This window comes from Panthera tigris, chromosome C1 (genome assembly GCF_018350195.1).
Source record: "Panthera tigris isolate Pti1 chromosome C1, P.tigris_Pti1_mat1.1, whole genome shotgun sequence".
Classification (NCBI taxonomy): Eukaryota; Metazoa; Chordata; class Mammalia; order Carnivora; family Felidae; genus Panthera; species Panthera tigris.
Genome location: NC_056667.1, coordinates 126034491 through 126059779, shown reverse-complemented (window position 1 = coordinate 126059779; position 25289 = coordinate 126034491). Strand labels below are relative to the sequence as shown.

Genomic DNA, 25289 nt, shown 5'->3' with positions numbered 1-25289 from the left:
TTTTAGATGGCATTTTATCACCACCTAGCCTGTCTACGAGAGGTAGTAGGAATTATAAGGCAAGTTCTTAATGCTCTACAGAGCCATCCTTCTCATAGTCTTTTACCCAGTTTGAAGATTATATAAAATACCTTGAGAAATGATTTATAACTTGTAAAAACAAGTATGCTATAGAAATTATAATTACTGTCTTAGCACTGAAACATTTTCAATATATAGCTCATTTTAAAGAACTATACTAACAAGTCTGTAATTTATTTAAAAATTGTATTAGTCACACCAGACTGTGAACCCCCTAAAGGTGAAGGGCAGATCTTATTTTCACAGTGCCTGGGTACTGGGTTAGGAAGCATGAGCAAGGTCCTTGACAAGGGAGAGTTCCTGCTCTGGTACTGATCCTGTCTAATGTCTAGCTATGGAGAAGTAGGGGATGGGCAGTCTCATGTGCCTGGGCTCAAGTACAGAGGATAAGGAGTAAAAAGCATGAGAGATTGGAAAGAAAACAAAAATATAAAACCTAGTTTTCTTTCTTCCTTAGTTGCTTTCTATTATCATGAAGCTAGAAAACTAGACATACTGTTAGTGCTCACTAGCCCTTCCTTGACAATTCTGTAGTTTACATTTAATTTCAATTTAAAATTTCTGGAATTATATGGAATATGCTAGCACCTTTGCTCATATCCTTCCCCATCCCCAGGATTTCTTCATAACCAACTTATGCCCATAATTTTCTTTTAAGAGCTAGTTAAAGGTTTTTATCTTTCCAGAGAACTTCTGTATTTAAGTTCCTAATCAGTTCATGGTTTTATTTCATAATCCTGTTATGGGACTGTATACATCACCAACTTGTTTACATGTACATGTATCTTACTAACTAGTCTTATCTTTACCTCATTGAGATGAATGAAAATGGTCTTTGGATTTCTTAACAATAGACTCAGGTATGGAAAGCCATTAGGCTAATAAAACAAACTCACTTGCAAGTTATTCCAGAAGGATGAAGGAAAGGTAAAACAAATTTCTGAGAATGTGTCATATTACACTAAATATACCTGACCTATACATGAAACAATAGGTATTTCTACTTTACAACTATAAATTAAAATCCACAATACTTTTTAAAAAAAATGTTTATTTATTTTTTTGAGAGAGAGTGAGACAGAGCACGAGTGGGGGAGGGGCAGAGAGAGAGGGAGACACGGAATCTGAAGGAGCCTCAAAACTGAGCTGTCAGCACAGAGCCTGATGCAGGGCTTGAACTCAAGAACCATGAGACCATGACCTGAGCCGAAGTTGGACACTCAACCGAATGAGTCACAAGGCGCCCCCCAATGCACTTTTTACATAGAAAACTCAAATAGTTTTATGACTTTTATTATTTACTTTTTTAAAGTTTACTTTTTTGGGCGGGTGCGGAAGGGGCAGAGAGGAGACAGAGGGTCTGAAGCGGGCTCTGCAATGTCAGCAGAGCGCCCAATGTGGGGCTTGGATTCATGATCCGGGAGATCGTGACCTGAGCCAAAGTCAGACAGTGAACCAACTGAGCCACCAGGTGCCCCAGTTTTATGACTTTTAAATAAATAGAACCAATAATAAAAAAATTTTTAAAGTGTAGTAGTTCTCTGTTAAACTATATTCAGTATTCTGTACAACAGTTATTCTGTGCTCGTGTAAATTGTTCTGGGGAATATAAAGACAAGATACACTTCATAACTCATTTTATGTAGTGACCAAAAGTCCACAACATTTTTAATACATGATATGCCATTCCTTTCTAGGACTGGTGGTAGGGAAAAAGATCAGTTCCATGGAAAACCTGACATTCTTTTCTATTCTATCAACACTGATTTATAGTTTGTATTCTGCCTCACTCTTTTAAATACCTACCTCTCCCTCTATTTTCCCTGTCATCCCCCTCTCAACAAGACTTTCTAAGGAGCTGAAGAAAAGAATCAGATACTAGGTTGTTATATGTTTCTATCATTGGAAACATAGACAACGCCAAAGAAAATTTTCTTGCCAATACCAATGTGGTTCACGTGGTAGTACACATTTAATTATTTATAAAAATTAAAGAATTGAATGAATAAAGCAATACAATGAGGTAAAACAAAATTGCTATAACTAATACAACTCTTATGACTATAAATTATGTATCACAGAATCATTTCCCCTATAATAAGAAAAGAAAGAAAATGCACTGTAGCTATATATTTTATGTATTTACCTCTATCCAAAGATGCTAATAGTGACAACATACCTGGTATGATGGCACTGAAGGATATGGGATGACTACTCCTTGGATCTGATTTCCAATGCTGTTGGGCTGGCCACCAACTAGATTCTGACTCTGGGGTTGCTGAACTCCAACTAGTCCTTGGTAGTTTTGCTGGTGGTTGGGTATAACTTGATAACCTGTAATGGCATAAGGAGTTAAACCTTGCTTTGAATTTAATTTTTTTTCATCTAACATAATGTTTTTGTGTTTTAAGCAAATACTTTTGTGTTTTAAGATGACAAAAAGATAAATAAAAATAAAACAACAGAACTGTTAAAAGAGCAAATTTTAAAAACCCTCATTATGAGAACTAACATTTAAAGGATTTACTGTATGGTAACTCCCAGCTGTATTTTTCCCCAATTAAAATACATTCAGATAAAATTTGTGTACAAAGATTTCCTTTGTAGTTAAGGAAATTTATATGGTTTACATAGAAAATTACTATTCAATGTATATTATGACAACTATATATGACAACTGATTTCTGAGGACCATATATATATAATTTCTGGTCCCTGTGCAAGAGGAAAATGTAGGGCTGCTTGTTGAAAAATTATTAAGAATTTTAGTTGGTAACAGCAGAACATCAAATCAAACACAGGGCCCTGTGTAACATCAGAGGTTGCATGCCCATGAATCTGGCTCTTCTGAAAACCAAAAGTAGGAAAGAGGAGAACCACTTTTATAAAATGGTTGTCACACTAAGACAGGCATCCTTATATTAGGAATATGTAAAGGGCACAAGAAAAATGGAGTTATTCAGCAAGTTTTTAGATCATTTCCTTAATGTATTATTAAGGTCACTTGACAGAGAAACAGGTCCTTAAAGAGATTAAGTAATTTACCTGAAGTCACACATGAAACACCTAAGGGACAACTCTTCTCTAAATTGAAGGCACTATTAGTAACTTAAGTAGTAAATTAAAAGTATAAGTTTATTTTTATCAAGTGAATTCATGAGTTATTTAAACAAGAATCTCCACAATGATAAGCTTTGAGTAGTAAGAAATGCATTAAAAAAAAAAGAAGAATCATATTTTGTCTCTTGACACCAAGAGGATTCCTTTAGGTAAACCCATTATCTCAAAATTAAGTAAATTACTAGAAGCTACCACAAATCACTTTCTTTCTTTCTTCCTTCCTTCCTTCCTTCCTTCCTTCCTTCCTTCCTTCCTTCCTTCCTTTTCTCTCTCTCTCTCTCTCTCTCTCTCTCTCTCTCTCTCTCTCTTTCTTTTTTAAGAAACCAGATAAAAATAACCATCCAGCTTCAGGGTATTTGAAAAGTTTCTACAAAGATGAACCAAACTATAGTATTGCCCATGCAAATTTCTACAACTAAAGGTCAGTGAAATGATTTTTCTGGTAATACTATAAATATATTTTGCTATATTATAAATACCAGTTTTCATTTCTATGCTTATTAATCTCTTAAGCAACAGACATGGCAAAGATCCCATCTCAGGTACCGACTGTAGATAACAGTATCAATGTAGTTGTCTGGGAGCCTCTATGATTCTGCTCAATGACTAAATAGCTAAATACAATCTGACATCAACCTTTTACAAAGAAAGAAATACAAAGCATTATTTGTTAACTAAAAAACATATTAACAACAACAAAGTAAAAATCCAATTACAGTGAACTGTTTAACAGTGAACGGTTTTGTAAAATTATGCTAGGTCTCTGGCAATAATGCTTTATGGCCACGTTATAAATGACTTCTGACTATTCTAACTTTGTACAGAAAATTTATATTCTAATCCTAGTCAGTAATGAAGTGATGGATAATATGCTATTTCCTAAACCTTTCTGTGAGTGAATTTTCTATAATACTTAAACTCACAGGCAGAAAAAGGAAAAGGGGAGAAGAAACTTACTTCTTGTTCTTTAGTCTAACAGTTAACATTCAACCCTCTTTACAGTTTATCAAATCACATGTATTTCAAATTCATGCTCTAAATGCCAAACACCATCAAACCATACGCTGACACATTTCCACACCTAAGAACGTAAAGGGCAGGAATGGAAATGGGATGTGAAGATATGATCTTTTCTTGTGTTGGAAATACCATCTCAGAACATACACATACACAAGCATATACTGCAGTGTCAGAATTTGGGCTCAGCTCTTTATAGACTGGGAAAGTAACTTATGACAGACTTGTCAGACCTACAGTCCTATACAACTGAAAAGAAAAATGTAGATATCTGGCAGAATTCACTGTAATGTAATCTGACTTAAAATACCTCAACTTAAAACAGTCACATCCTCCCAGGGAACTTCACAACTGTTTCTCATACTACTTTTATAGTTTATTCAAAATACATTTGAAGTTATAGGTTACCTTGAAATAAAACTTTGAAAAAGAAAAGCCAATTTATGTGCAAGTGTTCTGATTTCCTTTATTTATTTAAATTTACTAATTTCTGGAGATTCACACTGGAGCCTTCCAGCCTAAACTTTTCATTTAAAAAAAAAATTTTTTTTAATGTTTATTTACTTTCGAGAGATAGGGAAGAGCATGAGCAGGGGAGGGGCAGAGAGAGAGACACAGAATCCACAGCAGGCTCCAGGCTCTGAGCTGTCAGCACAGGGCCCGACATGGGGCCTGACGTGGGGCTTGAACTCACCAACCGTGAGATCATGACCTGAGCCAAAGCCGGATGCTCAACCGACTGAGCCACCCAGGCGCCCCCAGCCTAAAATTTTCTTATGAAAAAAACATCTGACAGAGAACACTTTCAATAAATAGTTATAGATTCCATGTCATAGGACATTACATCATGGAATGTGCATCAGTAAATTTCTAATGCTATTTTAGATTCCCTAATGCAACCTAATCCCCATCAATATCCATGCCACAGTGTATCTCCACACAAACGTCATGCACGTTTTGACAATGTGACAACATAACATGAAGTATAAAACATCCGACTCCATCACCTCATCATTTGTTACATAGGGTATTAAGCTGTGAACCCAGGATGTTACTGGTGGGGATATAAAGAAAATAAGACATAGTCCCGTTTCTTTGAATTAGGTATTCTTAGCCCTGATACTGTATTAGAATAACAGTATAAAAAACACTTACAAAAATAGGAGGGTGAAATTAATCCTGAAAGAAGTAATACCATTTGAGCTTGGACTTAAGGAAAAGGAAAAATGTCAGGAAAAAGTATAGGGGCACCTGGGTGGCTCAGTTGGTTGAGCGTCCAAGTTCGGCTCAGGTCATGATCTTGTGGCATATGAGTTCGAGCCCTGCATTGGGTTCTGTGCTGACAGCTCAGAGCCTGCAGCCCACTTCAGATTCTGTGTCTCTCTCTCTCTCTGCCCCTCCCCTGCCCGTGTCTCTCTCAAAAATAAACATTAAAAACAAATTAAAAAAAAAAAGTAGCATAAACAAACTGGGAACATATTCTTAAATAAGAATAGAGCTATTAAAAATAAGAATGTAGGGGTGCCTAGGTGGCTCAGTCAGTTGAGTATCTGACTCTTGATTTTGGCTCAGGTCATGATCCCAGGGTCATGGGACAGAGCCCTGTGCCAGGCTTTGTGCTGAGCCTGGAGCCTGCCCTCCCTGTCTTTCCCTCTCACCAAAAAACCCCTCAAAAAACAAAAAAACAACACGTCAAACACTTAAAAAAATTTTTTTTTACATTTATTTATTTTTGAGAGACAGAGCGTGAGCAGGGGAGGGGTAGAGAGAGAAGGAGACACAGAATCAGGCTCCAGGCTCCGAGCTATCAGCACAGAGCCTGACACGGGGCTTGAACCCATGAACTGTGAGATCATGACCTGAGCTGAAGTCGGACGCTTAATCGACTGAGCCACCCAGGCGCCCCAGAACGTCAAACACTTTATTTAAAAGAAAAAAAAATTTTAAGATTTATTTATTTTTGAGACAAAGAGAGAGAGAGAGAGAGCATGAACAGGGGAGGGTCAGAGAAAGAGGGAGATGCAGGATCTGAAACAGGCTCTAGGCTCTGAGCTGTCAGTACAGAGCCCGACACGGGGCTTGAACCCACGGACCGCAAGATCATGACCTGAGCCGAAGTCAGACGCTTAACCGACTGAGCCACACAGGCACCCCATCAAACACTTTAAAAGAAAGTATCTTTCCTAAGAAGCCCACATTAATCTTCTTCTAATTTTGTTCTTTGCCTTATTCCAGATGTTTTAAATGCTACAGATAACAATCCTAAGTGGCTCCTGCTGTGTCACATTTTACAAGCAGCCTGGACAAGGATGAGAGGCACAACGAGTTCCACTGCAGCCCCAGCAGATGGCCTAGGAGCAGACATCTGATCTCACTGCCAGCCACACGCACCAATAAAAAGCTCTCAGGGGGTAGGACAGGAAGAGAGCCCGCCATTTTGGGAGCCCTGCAGCCATGGCAGACAAAGTGGGGGCAGGCATCTGGTCTGCTGCTGGTCCTGCCTACCAACACAAGACTCTCAGGGGACAAGGCAGGGAATGCAACATGCAGGTCTGTATGGTGATCTGCTGAGGGCAGGCCTATGGTCTGACTGCTGACACTGCCTAACTACAGGCCAACAGTGATCCTGGGCCAGTCTGGGCCCTAAACAGCACAGGGACCAAATCCTACCTACAACATGCAAAGTGGGCCATTACAGCCAAGAGGACTGAAGGCAAAAGTGGCTCAGCCACAAAAGCAGAGCACAAGCAACCCAGAGGAGCCACCACGAAGCACCCGATTCTGGTAAAAAGGGGATACTGTGCTACTGAGCACCACTGGACCTCTTTTTCTTAAGGCCACTACTCTCAAGATCAGTAGACAGAGTTGACCTTCTTAATACACAGAAACAAACGTGGAGAGTTAGACAAAATGAGGAGACAAGAATACATCTCAAATGAAAGGACAAAACTGCAGCAAAAGGACAAAATGAACCTGAGATCAGCGATATGTCAGGATAAAGAACTCAAAGCAATGGTCATAATGATGCTAACTGGACTTGAGAAAGAAAAAATGGACAAACTCAATGAGAATTTCAACAAAGAAAATATAAAAAAGAAACAGATGAAGAATTCAATAACCGAAATGAAAAATATACTAGAGAGAATTAGCAGATTAGAGGATACAGACGAACAGATCAGTGATTTGGAAGGCAGGTAATGAAAAGGCAACAAACTGAACAGCAAAAAGAAAAAATAATAAAAAATGAGAACAGGTTAAGGTTGTTCAGTGACATTATCAGGTGTAGTAACATTTGCAGTATTGGGATGCTAGAAAGAGATGAGAGAGAAAAGGAGGCAGAAAATTTATTTTAAGAAATAATAGCTGATAACTTCTTGTATTTGAGGAAGGAAACAAGACATTCAGATTCAGAAGACACAGAAGGCCCCCAATAAATTAAACCCAATGAGGTTCGCACCAAGACACTTAGTAAGTGAAAGCAGTGTGACGAAGAGAGAAATCCATTTTATTTTTTTAAGGAGGCTCCACCCCCAGTGTGGAGTCCAATGCAGGACCTGAACTCATGACCCTGAGATCAAGACCTGAGGTGAGATCAAGAGTCAGATGCTTAACTGACTAAACCATCCAGGCACCCCTAAAGGACATTCTTTGAGTGGAAAGAAAAGGCCATAATCAGGAGTAACAAAATTATGAAAGAAAAAAAATTCATATGTAAATACAAACACAATCAAAGTGTAAAGCACAAAACCAGTAAAATAAATATATCTATGAAAATCAGTTAAGGGATCCACAAAATAAAAGGATGTGAAGTAGGGGTGCCTGGGTGGCTCAGCTGGTTAAGCGGCCAGATCTTGATTTAGCCTCAGCTCATGATCTCATGGTCATGGAATCAAGCCCTGCGTTGACCTCCTCACTAAGCATGGAGCCTGCCTGGGATTCTCTCTCTCCCTCTCTCTACCCCACTCCTGCTCTCTCTCAAAATAGATAAACTTTAAAAAAAAGTTAAAAAAGGATGTAAATATGACATCATATACATAGAATGTGACGTGGAGGGGAGTAAAAATTTATTGCTTTTACAATAGGTTCAAACTTAAATCAACTATCAATGTAATATAGCCTTCTATATGTATATTATATGTGAGACTAATGGTAACCACAAAACAAAAACCTGCAATAGATACACAAAAAATAAAGAGAAAGGAATCTAAGTATTTCACTGAAGAAAGCCATCAAACCACAAAAGAGGAGAGCAAAAGAAGAAAGGAACAGAGAACAGAGAAGAACTTACAAAAACAACCATAAAACAAATAACAAAATGGCTGTAAATATATACCCATCAATAACTACTCTGAATGTAAATAGACTAAAGGCATCAATCAAAAGACACAGGGTGAATGCATGGATAAGAAAGCAAGACCCATCAATATGCTGCCTACAAGTGACTCACTTCAGACCTAAATACACATGCAGACTCAAAGTTAAGGAATACAAATAAATGTACTGTGAAAATGGAAGTGAAAAGCAAGCTAGGGTAGTGAAACTCATATTGCACAAAACAATCTTTAAAACGAAGATTGTAACAAGAAACAAAGAAGGACACTGTGTAATGCTAAAGGGAACAATCCAACAAGAGGTTGTAACAATAATAAGTACTTATGTACCTAACTTTGAAATTCCTACATATATAAAGTAACTATTAAAAGACATCAAAGAAGAAATGATAGTAATACAATAACAGTAGGGGATGGTAATACCCCGTTTACATCAATGGATACATCCTCCAGATAGAAAACAAGGAAGCAGGAGCTCTGAATGACACACTGGATCAGACGGACCTATCAGATATATTCAGGACATTCTATCCAAAAACAGGAGCTTACACATTCAAGTGCACGAGACAGTCTTCAGAACAGATCATGTGTTATGCCACAAAACAAATTTCAATAAATTAAGAAAAAACAGTCATGTATTTTTTCTGACCACAATGGTATGAAACTAGAAATCAACCACAAGATTTGAAAACATGAATACATGGGGCTAAATAACATGCTACTAAAATGGCTCAACCAAGAAATCAAAGAGGAATTAAAAGAATACATGGAGACAGATGAAAATGAAAACACAATGGGCCAAAATATTTGGGATGCAGCAAAAGCTGTTCTAACAGGGAAGTTTACAGCAATATAGGTCTATCTCAAAAGCAAGAAAAACTTCAAATTATCAATCTAACTTTACATCTAAAGGAGCTAGGAAAAGAACAAGGCACAAAGTCAGTAGAAGGAAGGAAATAATAAAGATCAGAGCAGAAATAATGAAACAGATACTAAAAACACAAAAGAATAGATCAATGAAACCAGGAGCTGATTCTCTGAACAGATCAACACGAGTGATAAACCATTACCCAGACTCACTAAAAAGAGAGAGAGAGAGAGAGAGAAAGAAAGAGAGAGTGAGAGGACTTAAATAAATAAAATCAGAAATGAAGTGGGCGCCTGGGTGGCTCAGTCGGTTAAGTGGCCGTGGTTGACTTTGGTTCAGGTCATGATCTCGCAGTCCCAGGTCAGTCCCTGTACTGACAGCTCAGAGCCTGGAGCCTGCTTCGGATTCTGTGTCTCCGTCTCTCTCTCTGCCTCTCCCCTGCTTGCGGTTTGTCTCTCTCTCAAAAATAAATAAACATTAAAAAAAATTTAAAAGAAAATCAGAAACGAAGGAGGAGAAATAATAACTGACAACCATGGAAATTCAAAGGATTATATTATAAAAACTATATGCGACAAACTGGACAATCTAGAAGAAATGGATACATTCTTAGAAATATATAATCTTCTAAAATGGAATCAGGAAGAAACAGAACATTTGAACATACTGATTACCAGCAATGAAATTGCACCAGTAATCAAAAAACTCCCCCCAAACACAAGTCCAGGACCAGATAGCTTCAAAGGGGAATTCTTTCAAACATTTAAAGAAAATTTAATACCCATTCTTCTCAAACAATTCCAAAAAACAGAAAAGGAAGGAAAGCTTCCAAGTTCATTGTATGAGCTCGAACTACTCTGATACCAAAACCAGATACACCACACACAAAAAGAAAACTACGGGCCATTATCTCTGATGAACACAGATGCAAAAATTCTCAACAAAATGTCAGCAAACCAAATCCAATAATATACTATAAAAAGAAAATCATTCACCAGTGTAGAGTGAAATTTATTCCAGGGATACAAGGGTGGTTCAGTATTTGCAAATCAATCAATATGATACATCACATTAATAAGAGAAAGAATAAAAACCACATCATCAGCTCAATAGATGCAGAAAAAACATGTGACAAAAGACAACATCCATTCATGATAAAAACCGTCAACAAAGTAGGTTTAGAGGGAACATACCCTGACACAATAAAGCCAATATATGAAAAACCCACAGATAACATCATTCTCTATGGTGAAGAACATAGCTTTACCTGTAAGATAAGTCACAAGACAAGGATGTCCACTCTCAACAGTCTTATTCAACAAAGTACTGGAAGCCCTAGCTCCAGTAGTCAGACAAGAAAAATAAATAAAAGGCATCCAAATTGGAAAGGATGAAGTAAAATTATCACTATTGCAGATGACATGATACTATAAATAGAAACTCCTAGAAATTCCACCAAAAAGCTACTAGAACTGATAAATGAATTTAGTAAGGTCACAGGATACCAAATAAATATACAGAGATCTGTTAATTACTATCCACCAATACTGAAGTAGCAGAAAGAGAAACTGAGAAAACAATCTCATTTACAATTACAACCAAAAAGGTAAAATACCTAGGAGTAAACTTAATAAGGTGAAAGTCTTGTACTATGAAACTACTATTAATGAAAGAAATCAATAAACAAATGAAAAGATATTCCATGTTCATGGATTGGAAGAACCAATACTGCTAAAATGTCCATATTACCTAAAACAATCTATAGCTTTAATACAATCTCTATCAAAATACCAATATACTTTACAGAACTAGAACAAAAAAAATCCTAAAATGTGTATAGAACCACAAAAGTCCCCAAACAGCCAAAGCAATCTTGAAACAGAACATTCCTAGATTTCAAACTACAGTACAAACTTGTAGTAATCAAAACAGAATGGTACTGGCACAAAAACAGACACATGGATCAATAGCACAATAGAAAGCCCAGAAATAAATCCATATTTATATGGTCAGTTAATGTATGACAGAGACAAGAACATACAATAAGAAAAAGACAGTCTCTTCAACAAATGGTCCTGGGAAAACAGGGCAACTACATGCAAAAGAATGAAACAGGACCATTTTCTTACACCACATATAAAAATAAACTGTAAATGAATTAGAGACCTAAATGTGTGACCTGAAATAAGAATCCTAGGAAAGTAAATATGTATGCAGTAATTTATTTTTTTAAAATAAATTTATTTTAAATTATTTTTAAATATTAAAATTTTAAATATTAAATATTTTAATATTTAATATTTAATATTTAAATACTAATTTTAAATATTAAATTTAAAAAAATTTTAAAATAATTTTTTAAATTATTTATTTAAAAAATAAATTTATTTTAAAAAAGTAAATTACCCTCAACGTGGGGCTCAAATTCATAATCCCAAGATCAAGAGTCACATGCTTTACTGACTGAGCCAGCCAATCACTCCCACAGGCAGTAATTTCTTCTCTGATACAGATCTTAGAAACATTTTTTTAGGGGTGTCTGGGTGGTTAAGTGGATTTAGTGTCGGATTCTTGATTCTGGTCAGGTCATGGTCTCATGGTTGTGGGATTGAGCCCTATGTCAGGTTCTATGCTGAGTATGGAGCCCGACTGGGTTTCTCTCTCCCCTTCTGCCACTCTCCTGTTCGTGCTTGCACTCCCTCTCTAAAATAAAATAAAATAAAATAATTGAAAAAAAAAAGAAACATTTTTTTAGATATGTCTCTTTGGGCAAGACAAACAATAGCAAAATTAAACTACCGGGACTACACCAAAATAAAAATCTTCTGCACAGCAAAGGAAACCATCAATGAAACAAGGCAACTTACTGAGTGGGAGAAGATATTTGCAAATGATATATCTGATAAGGAGTTAATACCCAAAATATATAAAGAACTTATACAAGTCAACAACAATCCCCCTCAAATAATCCAATTAAAAAATGGCAGAGGATGTGAATAGACATTTCTCCAAAGAAGATATCCAGACAGCCAACAGACACATGAAAAGATGCTCATCATCACTTATCATCGGGGAAATGCAAATCAAAACCACAATGAGATATCACCTTACACCTGTCAGAATGGCTAAAATCAATAACACAGGAAATAATAAGCGTTGGCGAGAATGCAGAGAGAAAGGAACCCTTGTGCACTGTTGGGAGGAATGCTAACTGGTGCAGCCACTGTGGAAAACGGTATGGAGGTTCTTCAAAAAATTAAAAACAGAATTACTGTATGATCCAGCAATTATACTACTTACCCAAAGAAAAGGAAAACATTAATTCAAAAAGATATATGCACCCCTAGGTTTACAGCTGAATTATTTACAATAGCCAAGATATGGAAGCAATTCAAGTGTCCAATGACTGATAAATGGATAAAGAAAATGTGGGATCATATATATACACAATGGAATATTACTCAGCCATACAAAAATAATGAAATCTTGCTATTTGCTATAACATGGATATACCTAGAGGGTATAATGCTAAGTGAAATAAGTCAGTGAGAGAAAGACAGATACTATTATGATTTTCCTAATGGAGCTTAGGAAACAAAACAAAGGAACACACAGGAAAAAAGATTAATACAAAAAAACAGACTTAAATAGAATAAATACATGGTTATGAGAGGGAGGTGGTTGCTGGGATGGATGAAATAAGTGAAGGGGATTAGGAGTATAGGTATTTTGATGAACAGAATTGTTGAATTATATTACATACCCAACACCAGTAACACTGAATGCTAATTATACTTAAAAAAAAAAAATCCACAGGTAATATCGGAAATTGTTCTTTTTAACTGTTCTCTCATTGTTTGTGCATGCCTTAAAAAACAATAAAATGGTGTGCTTTTTAAATAAGGTTAGAAACTTTAACACTCTTCCGTATTAAAAACAAAGAAAACCCATATCAGCTATCACACAGCTAAGCCAGTAAATGGGCACTCAATATTTATACTTACTGAATAGACAACAGAGGAAAACATATTCTTAACATAATAGAATCAAAATAATATATGCTTCTACATGAAACCAGAGGCTTACTATGTGTGCTGACAGGCTGACTGAGAATAGCGTTTTTCACTGTCCACATCTATCAAATGGCTCTGAAAGCAAAAGCTGAACTTAAATTTTAAGGTAATGCGTTTAAAATAAGGTTAAACGTATTTAACTGCCATTTCATTAAAATGAAATCGGACCCTGTGATTACAAATCACCTCAGCGGATTCACGAATTCATGGGTCACTCATTAATCCTCTCCTTAGAAACTGTACTGCAGCTGAAATGCAGATTTCATGTCATTAACCTCAAGGTGCTTACTTGATAAAGGAAGAACACAGAAATGTTTTAGTTTATATTTAATATGTAAAGCTTGAAATGAAGGTTTCATTTGAATATTTCTGAATAAATCTGCACACTTAAAACATATCTAAAAAAAGCCTTATTTGATTATGCAATAGGTTTTCATGGTAGAACATTTGGAAAATATGAAAAAGGAAAAAGCCACTATGGAAAAACATCATTTTCATAAAACAATTACTCATAGATAATTACCATTTACTTGTATGTATAGGTAGCCTTATTTCTGTGCACAGATATAAATACACATATCCACTTACATTAGATATAGAAATGGCACATACTGTTTCAAAAGCTTTTCCATAGCTATGGATAAGGTCAACAGAAATTTCTAAAAAACTATGGGAAGGAAGTATCTAAGTAAATGTTCTTACAAGATACTTAGACCTCAAGTTAACAATCAGAGGATTAGAAAAGAAATCAACTGATCTGAACTCTCTATCGTACTTTAAGGAAAAGGCATGTGTTAAGAAGTCAACAAAACAAAAAGACCTCAATATGTCAGAACAAACTATGTTAGTTTCCCATGGCCATTCTGAAATTCAGACCAAACACAAATTTAGCCCAAAATTCCTATGCCTCTTCATTTAGAATACTGCATAATTGTCATTTTTTTGGATGACACCACAAAATAACATCAGGAGCTAACATTGACATGACACTTATTAGGTTTTGGGCACTGTTCTAAGTACTTTATACTTGCTAACTCATTTAGTGCTCACAATCTCATGAATAGGTATAATTATTACCCTTATTTTTTGAGATGAAGAAACAAAAGCACAGAGAGGTTCACACCTTGCCAAACGGGGTTTGCACATACTATTCTGATTCTAAACTTTCCTTTTCTCAGGGACAAACGCTGAGATAGAGTATTACAATAAGCAGAACACTGAAAACCTAGGCTCCTTCCATTTTCTGAGAATTTTGGTTAATGAAGACTTTTACTATAGGTTAAGATACTTAAGTCTCAAGATAAATTTAATTATAGGAAAAAAAAAGAATGATTGCAAATAGTCAATTAACTAGGACTTTTTCATTTGAAGATTATTTTTAAGTATAAATGTGGTTATCCAAAACAGGAATCAGAGTGAAAAGTTGTTGAACAGTTAGTCCAGATGGCAGTTATAGGAACTTGGGGTTAAAAAAGACCATATCTGGGGCGCCTGGGTGGCTCAGTCGGTTAAGCGTCTGACTTCGGCTCAGGTCACGATCTCGCGGTCCGTGAGTTCGAGCCCCGCGTTGGGCTCTGTGCTGACTGCTCAGAACCTGGAGCCTGTTTCAGATTCTGTGTCTCCCTCTCTCTCTCTGACCCTCCCCCGTTCATGCTCTGTCTCTCTCTGTCTCAAAAATAAATAAACGTTAAAAAAAAAAAAATTAAAAAAAAAAGACCATATCTTAAAAGAGTTTATACAATCAGCCCATAATGTCCTCTCCCCTGGGAGGGGGTCTCCTTCACTTGTTTTGCCCATTACTCTCAAGGGGTGTGGTTTGTGACCTCTTATATTTCAAGATAACACTTCCTTGCCTATTATAATTAGATCCCACACATATAAGAAACAGTTGAGAAGAGGAAAAGGAGGCTCAAATATTTCAGGCTCATGTCCCTTGGTTTGTGTCTCTCAACCTGAGTATTTTTCAGGCCAGTCTTCAATATTCCTTGTTGGGGTTTAGCTTTGCTATTTTGCTCCAAAGGCTGACTTTGCTCAAAATGTACTACTCTGTTCCCATATCCCAGATGAAGCCACTTAGGATTTTTTTAGTAGAAATTTCATAATCTGGCTCTTCTCTGCAAAGTTGAGTTGCTTTGCCAAGAAGTCAGACTTTACACCCAGTGGGGCAAAGGGAGCTCTAACTTCGGACACCTGTGTACAAAGAGGCATGTGCTATATCATGGGTGAAGTCTTAAGTTACTGTGAAGCAATGATTCTCTTCTATACACTCAGTAGCTGTACATTCATTTTTATATTTGAGGTAGGAAAAGCCAGCAGGTGTGAACCACACTGGATAGGAAGTTGCCAGGACCTGAGGAATCGAAGTCTAGCATCACTTAAAAAAAAAAAGGCGGGGGGGGGGGGGAGGGCATCATTTAACATTTCATGTTAAAAGGAGGGGAATTGTACTGGTAATCTGGACAGGTCCCTGAAGGTTTTTCTAGAAGTCACAGTGAGATGTTTGCCCATTCATTCCAGTAATGACAAACCACAAACCACAACTTGGCAGCTAGTTGTATAAAATCCTTGAGTATACTCTCTAAAGATGAGGAAATCAGAAGTTGCAAAAAGATGACTTGACTTTATGGATGGCCAAAGACCATGGGATCTATGATGGATGAAGTTACTACAACCACAAGGAAAACTAGACATAGTCAGTTGGAAAGCACAGAAAACAAACAAAAATCCACATCATTCTACTAATCAAATTAAAGAATGTTACCATTGCCTATGCAAGACAAAATCATTACTATTTTATTAGCAATATAACATAAAGAATCATCTAATCACAGGTATGCCTCACTTTATGCACACTTGGTAAATAAAATTTACATCTAAAAGAACTGTTCAAGTTGCTCACAAATTCCTCTGAACTTGTGTTTAAACAAAGGAATCTCAGGCTGCTGAGCATCAACAGTTACAGAGAGGCACTTAGTAGAGAAGTGGCATTGTGGTTTAGGTTCATCATCTAATTATTCAGACAAAAGGAAGGGAAAGGACATAGTTCTGATAGTTTCAATAGTATATAGTTTGAAGACTGTCAAGTATGAGGAAAAAAATGCAATGATTTTGAAAAGAGGGAGAAAATTGAAGACTGGGAAAGAGGAAGTAGCTTCTTCGAGAATGAAAAGTACCATTAGGTTACTGGAGGGGAGGTGGTAGGGGAGATGGGTTAAACAGGTGATGGGTAGGGGCACACAGCTGGCTCAGTAGGAAGAACACGAGATTCTTGATCTTGGCATCATGAGTTCAAGTCCCACATTAGATGTAGAGATAAATAAATAAATTTAAAAAAATAGGTGATGGGTATTAAGGAGGGCACTGGTTGTGATGAGCACTGAGTGTTGGATGTAAGTGGTGAATCACTAAAATCTACACCTGAAACTAATATTGCACTGTATATTAATTAGCTGTAACTTAAAACCTTGGAAGAAAAAAAAAAGTCTAAGAGAAGAGTGTTTCTAGTATTCTAACACTCCATATATCACCAACTTGGCTACACCTAAATTATTCTTTAATAAAAAGTGTTTCAATGTAACAAAAATTAAAAAAAAATTTTTCCTGTGATTTTTCTATGTTTAACGTGGAAGTCAGAGGAAAACAGGATCTATATATCATCTATAGAAATTTGTGTCAATATTGTGGGAAAGCATGTATTTTGTAAAGCAAGCAATGCCAATATAAGTGATAACCAACAACAGAATAAACAACCAGATCTCAACATAGGTGTTATTTAACACTGTCATTCTCCTTTGTTAAAGGACTGCACTGCTGCAATATTATCCCATTTCTTCCAGCACTTTCAGAGGAAAGCACAATCAATTTTGCAAGCAAAGAGAACTAGGACAATATAAATTGATGGCTTAGGCACTTCCCTGGAGGGCTCCAAAGAATATTCTATTTTTAACTCTCTTTCACTTCAACAGAGAAGAGAGCAAGAAGGAAACACAGTGCTCAGCAGAAAAGTATTGCACAGGCTTTAACAGGCTAGTTTTATTTTGTGCAGGTGACGTGAACAGTAGTTGCGTTAAAGGAAAGCATTCTTAGTAATATGAACCAGACATAATGGGAAAGATAATAAAAAGAACCGAAGAACTGGTTATTCACAATAGCCCTAAATCTAAGGTCATTTCACTTAAGTTTTTCAAGACTAATAACCCCATACGGCAGAAGCACTGTGAGAGTAGATTTAGGTTTTTTTTTTTTGATAAGCCATTTTGCCAACTCTAATCTGTACCTAGATATCCACAATATAATTTAGATGAACTGTTTCCAAATCATCAAAACCTCAAGTTTGTGATCTTGGTCTGTCTTACGCTTGGTTGGTGGGTCTTCAACTGAAAGCCTCTTAGGTGAATTTAGAAGAAGACACAATTGCCAGCACACCTTCACTATTCTTTTTCCTCTACCACCTTCTGCTCCACTATTTCTGTGATTAAATAAACACAAATACGAACACACAAAAAAGAATCTAATAAAAACAGCCCCATAGGTTATAGCTCATGGCTATTTAAACGACGATCCTATGAAAGAGTCTGTACAACTCAAGGAAATCTATGGGTACTTACCAGATACTTTTGGCTCCAGATTTCAGTGGCGGCAGGTTAATGGAGAAGGGAAAAGGGAAATAGGTGGATTTGTAGGTATTATACAATTGTCTGAATCTGTGTTGGTCACACAATACTAAGAAATGCTCATAGAATCAATGAAAAAACAAGGATAACCAGGGCCATCAAAAAGTAACAATATATAAAATTCCTATTATGTGAGTCAAAAGATGCCAAAAAAGAAACTTTGTACCAAAGTCCCTATTTTACACAGAGAAATCCCTTGTTAATATCAGCCCTCCTGTGCTTATCCAATATGTCCATTTCTTCCTTGCCTGCTTTTTACACCAAGTTACTTTTAAATCTGTACTCTGCAATGCTGCCAATATTCTCTGCATGTTACAGACTGTTTATCCTAAAATGTTCCTTCTATGGTGTGGTTCATCAGGACCCTACCATAGTCTACTGGTAATGAAGCTTAATTGAAACCACATGGTTCTGCGTTACTTGAAAAGCTAACACTGACAATATAATGCATTGATATTCTTTGAATTTATCAACTGGCTGCAAAACTAAAATGACATTTCATTTTACAGAGTTATTCTGTTTTCCACATGCATGCGATATCACAGTTTGGAAAAAAATTGAATTATATCCCTGGTCAGCACCCATATGTAGTTTTAGATGCTTTTAGGTGTCTTAGGTCCATTAGATGGCATGCATTAATGCACACTAATATTCCTTAAAAGTTATGTAGCAGTAGAGAAAGAGATGTACTCGACTATTGCTAATGAGTTTGGCATGCTCAAGACATTAGCCTTTTAAGAAAAGCTATAAAGCAAACTGAATCTGCCATTCAAATCTGCTTTGGAAAAGAAATTAAAGCAATAGCTTTCACAAATTTTTAAAAAGTAAATTACATTAAGTCAAGGTTGTCATTTAAATTTAAATCCCTATTTCTAAGTATGATGCATGATTAAAAGGCATAATGGAAAATATAAGCAAATATTAATACCTTAATACAGCATTAAAAAAAGAAAAAAGAAAAGAGCAGTGGAAACCTGAGTAAAAAGAAGCCAGGAAGCAGCTGAAAAAGAGACCGGTTCACTGTGAGAAATGTAAACCTCTCAGACAGTGCTACGGCCCCGAATCCAACAGCTCAGGAACAAGGCCAATTATTGCAAAATATTAAACATATATGGTAAAGCTGCAAACTTTTCAAATGAGTCATAAGAATGAAAGCAGCTACACAGAAAACAGCCAGGGATCCATAAACCCAAAATCTTTGCTGTAACTACTATGTGCAGGAACAGTTTCTTTATATCAAGTTCCTTATATGCAGTATACTTTATAGTACTCGAACTGTAAACTTTATGATAAAGAGTTAAGATAATGAATCTTTATTATTACAACTGGCAGGTAACCATTTCTTTTGAAATAGTTGCTTGTGTGACTCCAGTTTTTGACAGTAAGTCACTAAGCTACTACAAACCAATCCTCCAATATTTCACCTTCCTCAACTAGAAATGACTCACATAAGCTAGAAACACAGTATCATGGAATTTTAGAGTTCACAGAGGCTTCAACAGACAATACAGCAAAACTCCCTTACTTTGCCAGTAAGTAAAATGAAACCCAGAAGCTTTAAGTGATAGACCTAATACCAGTTAAAAATGAATGAGGCTAACAGGATTTTATTCCTATTTTGTTTTCTTTCATACTATACAATGCACTGCCTGAAATGCCTTATGTAGCCAGAATTTCTTCTGCTTCTGCTGATTGGGGTTGACTTAACCTTGTTTTGAATGACCGTGACAGTTTCAGATTCATAACACAAGATATATATATATTCATTCCCCAACAATAATGATAATACTATTTTCAATTCATATCTCATAATAGATGGAAGGTTTGTTGTTAAGGAGATTAACAACTATTGTGGACCTCTGGCACTCCCATGGATGGAAGACCAAAGCATTTTATCCTTGAGATATCTCCCCAACCACCTTCCTGCCCCCAAAAGGGAAAAGAGAAGAAAGTTTTACATTTTTTCTTGCCATATCCCCTGGTTTATGAATATTTAATTTAAAGATTACTTATTTATTGTGCTCCAGTGAAGAAAAACTGTTACTAATCTATTAATGTTTTCATTATTTGGTTGAATAGTTTTACCCTTTTATGTAATACAAGAAAATAATATGCTGCTTGACTAAATGTTGTTTGGCAAGAAACAAAAAGGTAAGAGATGTAATAAATTATTTCTAATTTTAATCAGATTGGGATGGTGGAATGTACATAGGGAAATATAAGGAAAAGAATAAAAGAATGAAATCCAGAAAGTATAATGTGTATATAAAAAAATGTTAATTACTGAGACATAAATTGCTATAAATTTGTTAAAAAAAACAGAAAAAATTGCCTTGTTCATTTCCCAATGCATTTTACTTTTCTATTAGGACACACACAAACATACATGCACACTTTTCTGTAAGCTTTAACAAAAAATAACCATTAACTAACTACAAAAAAAAATCTTTCCGTTTTGAGTTTTTTAGTAGTTCAAATCCTACTAATTCCACAAAAAGGTTATAATTACCAACACAATACTTGCCACTGGCACTACTGAACTTTTCTTTAAAGAGGGATTTGCTCTTGTACTTATTAGCATAACAAATTTCCTTCCCTTTCAGATAAGGATGATTTGAGGATTTCTTTTTTTCTTCAAACTGAATGATGTTCAACTAACTTAAGGTATAAACTGAGATGATAGTACATAAAATAATTGGAAGAACAGATTCTATAACATGTTACATTATGGTAACTTTAAGAGTCAAACACAACATTTAAAAACTGTTCACAAAAACTGTTTTTCTGTGCCTGTACTATACAGATGTACTCTGTTTCCCTCCTTCTCACCTTAACTAGCATTAGGAAAAATCCACAATGAAAATATCACTGATTATAAAACATGTACTGTCTGTCACATAGATATTTTGGCCCTCAATTGCGAGGAGTGGCATATTCAGCTGTTCTCCATTTAGTGGGAATATTTTTCCTGAGATGCATTTGTAAAACCCCATTGGTCCAACCTGTGATTAAAAGTTTCAATTCTGTAGGCAGTTTGACAATGGAGAGGAATAAAAATTTAGCCATGGAAAAGAACGAAACTTGTAAATTCATATAAACATGGAGTAAAGGATCTTTGCATGCCTCATTAATAGGCTGTATGAAACGAATTAGTCACACACAAGATATTGGAATGCAGAGACTGAAGGTAAATTTCTTTTTTGTTATGACATTAGCTGTAATCTGTATTATAATTTTGGAAGAAAAGAATCAAAAGAGAAACAATATGAAAAGTTAGTCACTGTAGCCCAGGAAAACTCACAAAATAATTTCTATTAGAACAACAATGTATTTAAAACTAATGAATGAATGGTGTCACGATGAATGCTCCCATCTATAAAGAATAACTTTTGATGACTTTCAAAATTAGGGCATGTATTAGTTTATATTATTTGAAGTGGATTGTACTATAAACTTCAGGAAAACTTGAATTAAACGGAGTCATAATTAAGACAGAAGTTGGCTAAAATGACCAATGCTTGCATTCAACATCCTTCAGAAGAACATTTGTCACACATACAATACAGGGCTAGTTAAACAAAAAAAGAAAGACCTAACACTAAGTCTAAGACAACTCCTAGGAGCAAAGGATTAAAAACCTGGCAGCTCCCCCACAGGAATGATAAGTAACAATCCTAACGGGTTAAGGAAGTTGGTGAGTCACAATGATCACTGAAGAGTGCATGAATGAGGAGAAGCACAGACACTTCTCATCAGATTGCCCTGTGTAGGCGTCCTTCTCCTAAAACTGCGGTTCCCCTTAAGAGTGGCACATAATATCAAGAGCAAGAAACTGCCTAAGTGGAGGGTTATGTGGCCTCAGTGACTCACGCTGATGTAGCCTGAGAGCCTCCGACAGTGACAACCAGCTAATACAGTCTCAAAGATGCCAAGAAACATACCACTTCTACACTAGAGTGATGAAAGGCTAAAAAGTACCTTATTACACATCTGGGGCAGAATCACAAATCTAGGTGGGAAGCACAGAAAGAAATGAATTCAGTAAAGATAGTTTTTTATACTGAAGTCACAGTTGTTTTCACAGAAAGATTAAAGAAAATTTGAGAGGGGCAAAAGGAAAAGGATCTTTTCAGTTTTAATATATTTGATATTCTTAGTATTAGATTGCATTTGGTTTAAAAATACCTTTCACTATACAACCGGCATACTGAAAAACAAAACACAAAAAAGATGTTTTAGAACATCATTCCTTTTAAACGCACAGTGAGTCCAAGACATCAAAATATTTTCACCAGGCTAGATTCTCACAGTTAGGTCACTTTGATTCTTGCTCCTAGTTAGCTGTTCAGGAGGTATCTTAGCTTGCCGAGTCTGTCTTTTGTTGTTAACAGAGGTGGATTATCAGGCTGCAAAGGAGGCTTCACTACAATGGCAGTGAGTAATAGGAAGCTGCTCACCACTTTGCTTGGCATGGTACAGTCTTCACATTATAGTTTGTGGTTCTGTACACGTCAGCATATAAACCTGACAGTGTCATTTTCTGGCAGGTGCTAAGATTTGCCCACTCTTAATCTCACTGGTTTGCATATTCATATGCCCATGTCTGAGACCCTTGATAGATGGAGTGTGGTTAACATCATAATAGTAACACTGAAATAAAGCAGAATGAAAAAAGCAATATCGATAGCTAAGAAATCATGGCCTCAGAAATATTACTCACCTGTCTGCTGTGCAGGCTGTGGCAGTGGTTGGTTTAGATGTGAATTGTAATGGACAGAAGGGATTGGGCGATACTGAGGTTGACCAGAGTGATAGTGGCCTGGAGCACAGTAACAGGCTGGCATCTAGGATAAGTGTTGAGGAAGAAAAATCAGTTTCACTTGCAAAGAAATGTTTTCTCTGAGGAACAACAGAATGTAATGAGTAATAATTCCATCACTACCCAAAAATACATTTTCTTAGCTTTTACATTTATGTGAAAAAATTTTTAAAAATTTCAAGCATACAGGATACATAACAAAAGACACCTACCAATATACCTGGCAATTACATTTAGTAGGTTTAAATTTTTTGGCCATATTTGTTTCCGATTTCTTTCTCTGTTTTATAAAACCAAACACTATTAAAATAGCTAAAGGCTTACTCTAGCATTCTTTTGTCCTATATTCAACAGAAAAACCATTATCCCATAGTTGGTGTGTATCTTTGTTATAAATGTTTTGGAACCTCTACTATATATGTATATCTGTTATCCATACAGAAAATTGTTGAGGATCTAAAAAATTTACATTATACTACTGTACTATATACAACTCCATGCAAATTATTTTGCAATTAACATTCTTTTTTGAGACTTCTCTTGGTTGAAACATATATACTGCTAGCTCATCCAATTTGATATATGAACTGCAATCATTGTATAAATTAGTCAGTTTATCTATTCCCACACTAATACACAGTTGCACTGGTTCCATTTTTTTAATTTTTCTCATATTTCTAATGTAAATTAAAATGCCAATATAAATCCTATTTGTCAATTACACCTTAATAAAGCTGGGGGTAAAAACAGTAAGACTAGCTTGATTATATTTACTTCTGGTGCTATTTAAAAATTTTTTTTTAATCTTTATTTATTTTTGGGAGAGAGAGAAAGAGAGAGAGCATGTGCATGCAGACAGGGAAGGGGCAGAGAGAGAGAGGGAGACACAGAATCCGAAGCAGGCTCCAGGCTCTGAGCTGTCAGCACAGAGCCTGATGGGCAGCTCGAACCCATGAACCATAAGATCACGACCTGAGCCAAAGGTGGACACTTAACCAACTGAGCCAACTAGGTGCACCTCCTTCTGGAGCTATTTATACTAGTTGTGCATTTCTCTTAATCTGACCTAGTTTGGAATAAGGAATAAACAATTAATTCAGTGATGTAGAAATATGTGGTAAATTAACTTTAGTAGCTTCATAAGCTCTTTCAGGTTCTGCTCTTCCAATTGGATTACTTCTCAAAGAGACACCTGTAGACATCTTAAAGAATGCCCATTTCATCGGGAAACCAGCTGGAGTACATAATTTCTATATCAGTTATAAGCCAAGAATCTCCTAAATTTACTATAACATTCTTCTGATTCTGAAACATTAGATACAATACACATGTGGTCCCTTAACTGTTCCTGGAGGTATCAGCGAACAATAGGTTTTCCTGATTTCAGATCTTAATCCATTATTATACTTTTCAGTATATGTATGTATATAAATAACAGTATATTCTTTTCTCCCCCTTAATTAAAAAGGATATCACTGGGGTGCCTGGGTGACTCAGCTGGTTAAGCACCTGACTCTTGATTTCAGCTCAGGTCACGATCTCATGGTTTTGTGAGTGTGAGCCCCGTGTCAGGCTCTGTACTAAGAGAGTGGATCCTGCTTGGGATTTTCCCTCTCTTTCTGCCCCTACCTTGCTTGTATGAGTGAACGTGCATGCATACGCGCGCGTTCTCTCTCTCTCTCTCTCTCTCTCTCAAAATAAGTATATAAACTTAAAAAAAAGACATTGTTTAAGGCAAAAGAAAAAAAGGACAAAGGAAAAATCAAATGTAATACTAAAAGAATTCAAATAATACAAAAGGCAGGAAAGGAAGGATATAGGAATAAAACAGAGATAAAACAAATGGAAAACAAATAGCATTGTGGTATCCCTGCATTTAGCCATGTCAATAGACATACTAAAGATAAAAGGACCAGACACTCCAATGAGACTGGATAGGACAGAAAAGATGAACTATACACTATATGCAAAAGATAGACTTTAAATACTGAGCATTCAAGGGTGCCTAGGTGGCTCAGTCAGTTGAGCGTCCCATTTCGGCTCAGGTCATGATCTCACAGATCATGAATTTGAGCCCCAGATTGGGCTCTGGGCTGACAGCTCAGAGCCTGGAGCCTGCTTTGGATTCTGTGTCTCCATCTCTCTCTGTTCCTCCCCTGCTTGTGCTCAGTCTCTCTGCCTCTCAAAAATAAACAAACATTAAAAAAATTAAAAAAAAAATATCGAGCGTGCAAATAAGATAAAAAAAGATACCATTTAAATGCTCATCAAAAGAATGCTGAAGTCACTAGATTTGTCAGATAAAAT

The 25289-nt window shown here is 36.1% G+C and overlaps 1 protein-coding gene across 21 annotated transcripts in view; it reads right to left on the bottom strand.

The window, feature by feature from the left end:
- R3HDM1 (R3H domain containing 1) overlaps positions 1–25289 on the bottom strand; it is a 203492-nt gene that overhangs the window by 49290 nt on the left and 128913 nt on the right. For all 21 annotated transcript variants that reach the window (XM_042994336.1, XM_042994342.1, XM_042994338.1 and 18 more), the window contains 2 exons: positions 22884–23007; positions 2261–2415 (listed from right to left, as the gene is read on the bottom strand). In XM_042994336.1, the coding sequence (XP_042850270.1) occupies positions 2261–2415; positions 22884–23007 (279 nt within the window). The remainder of the gene's footprint in view (positions 1–2260; positions 2416–22883; positions 23008–25289) is intronic.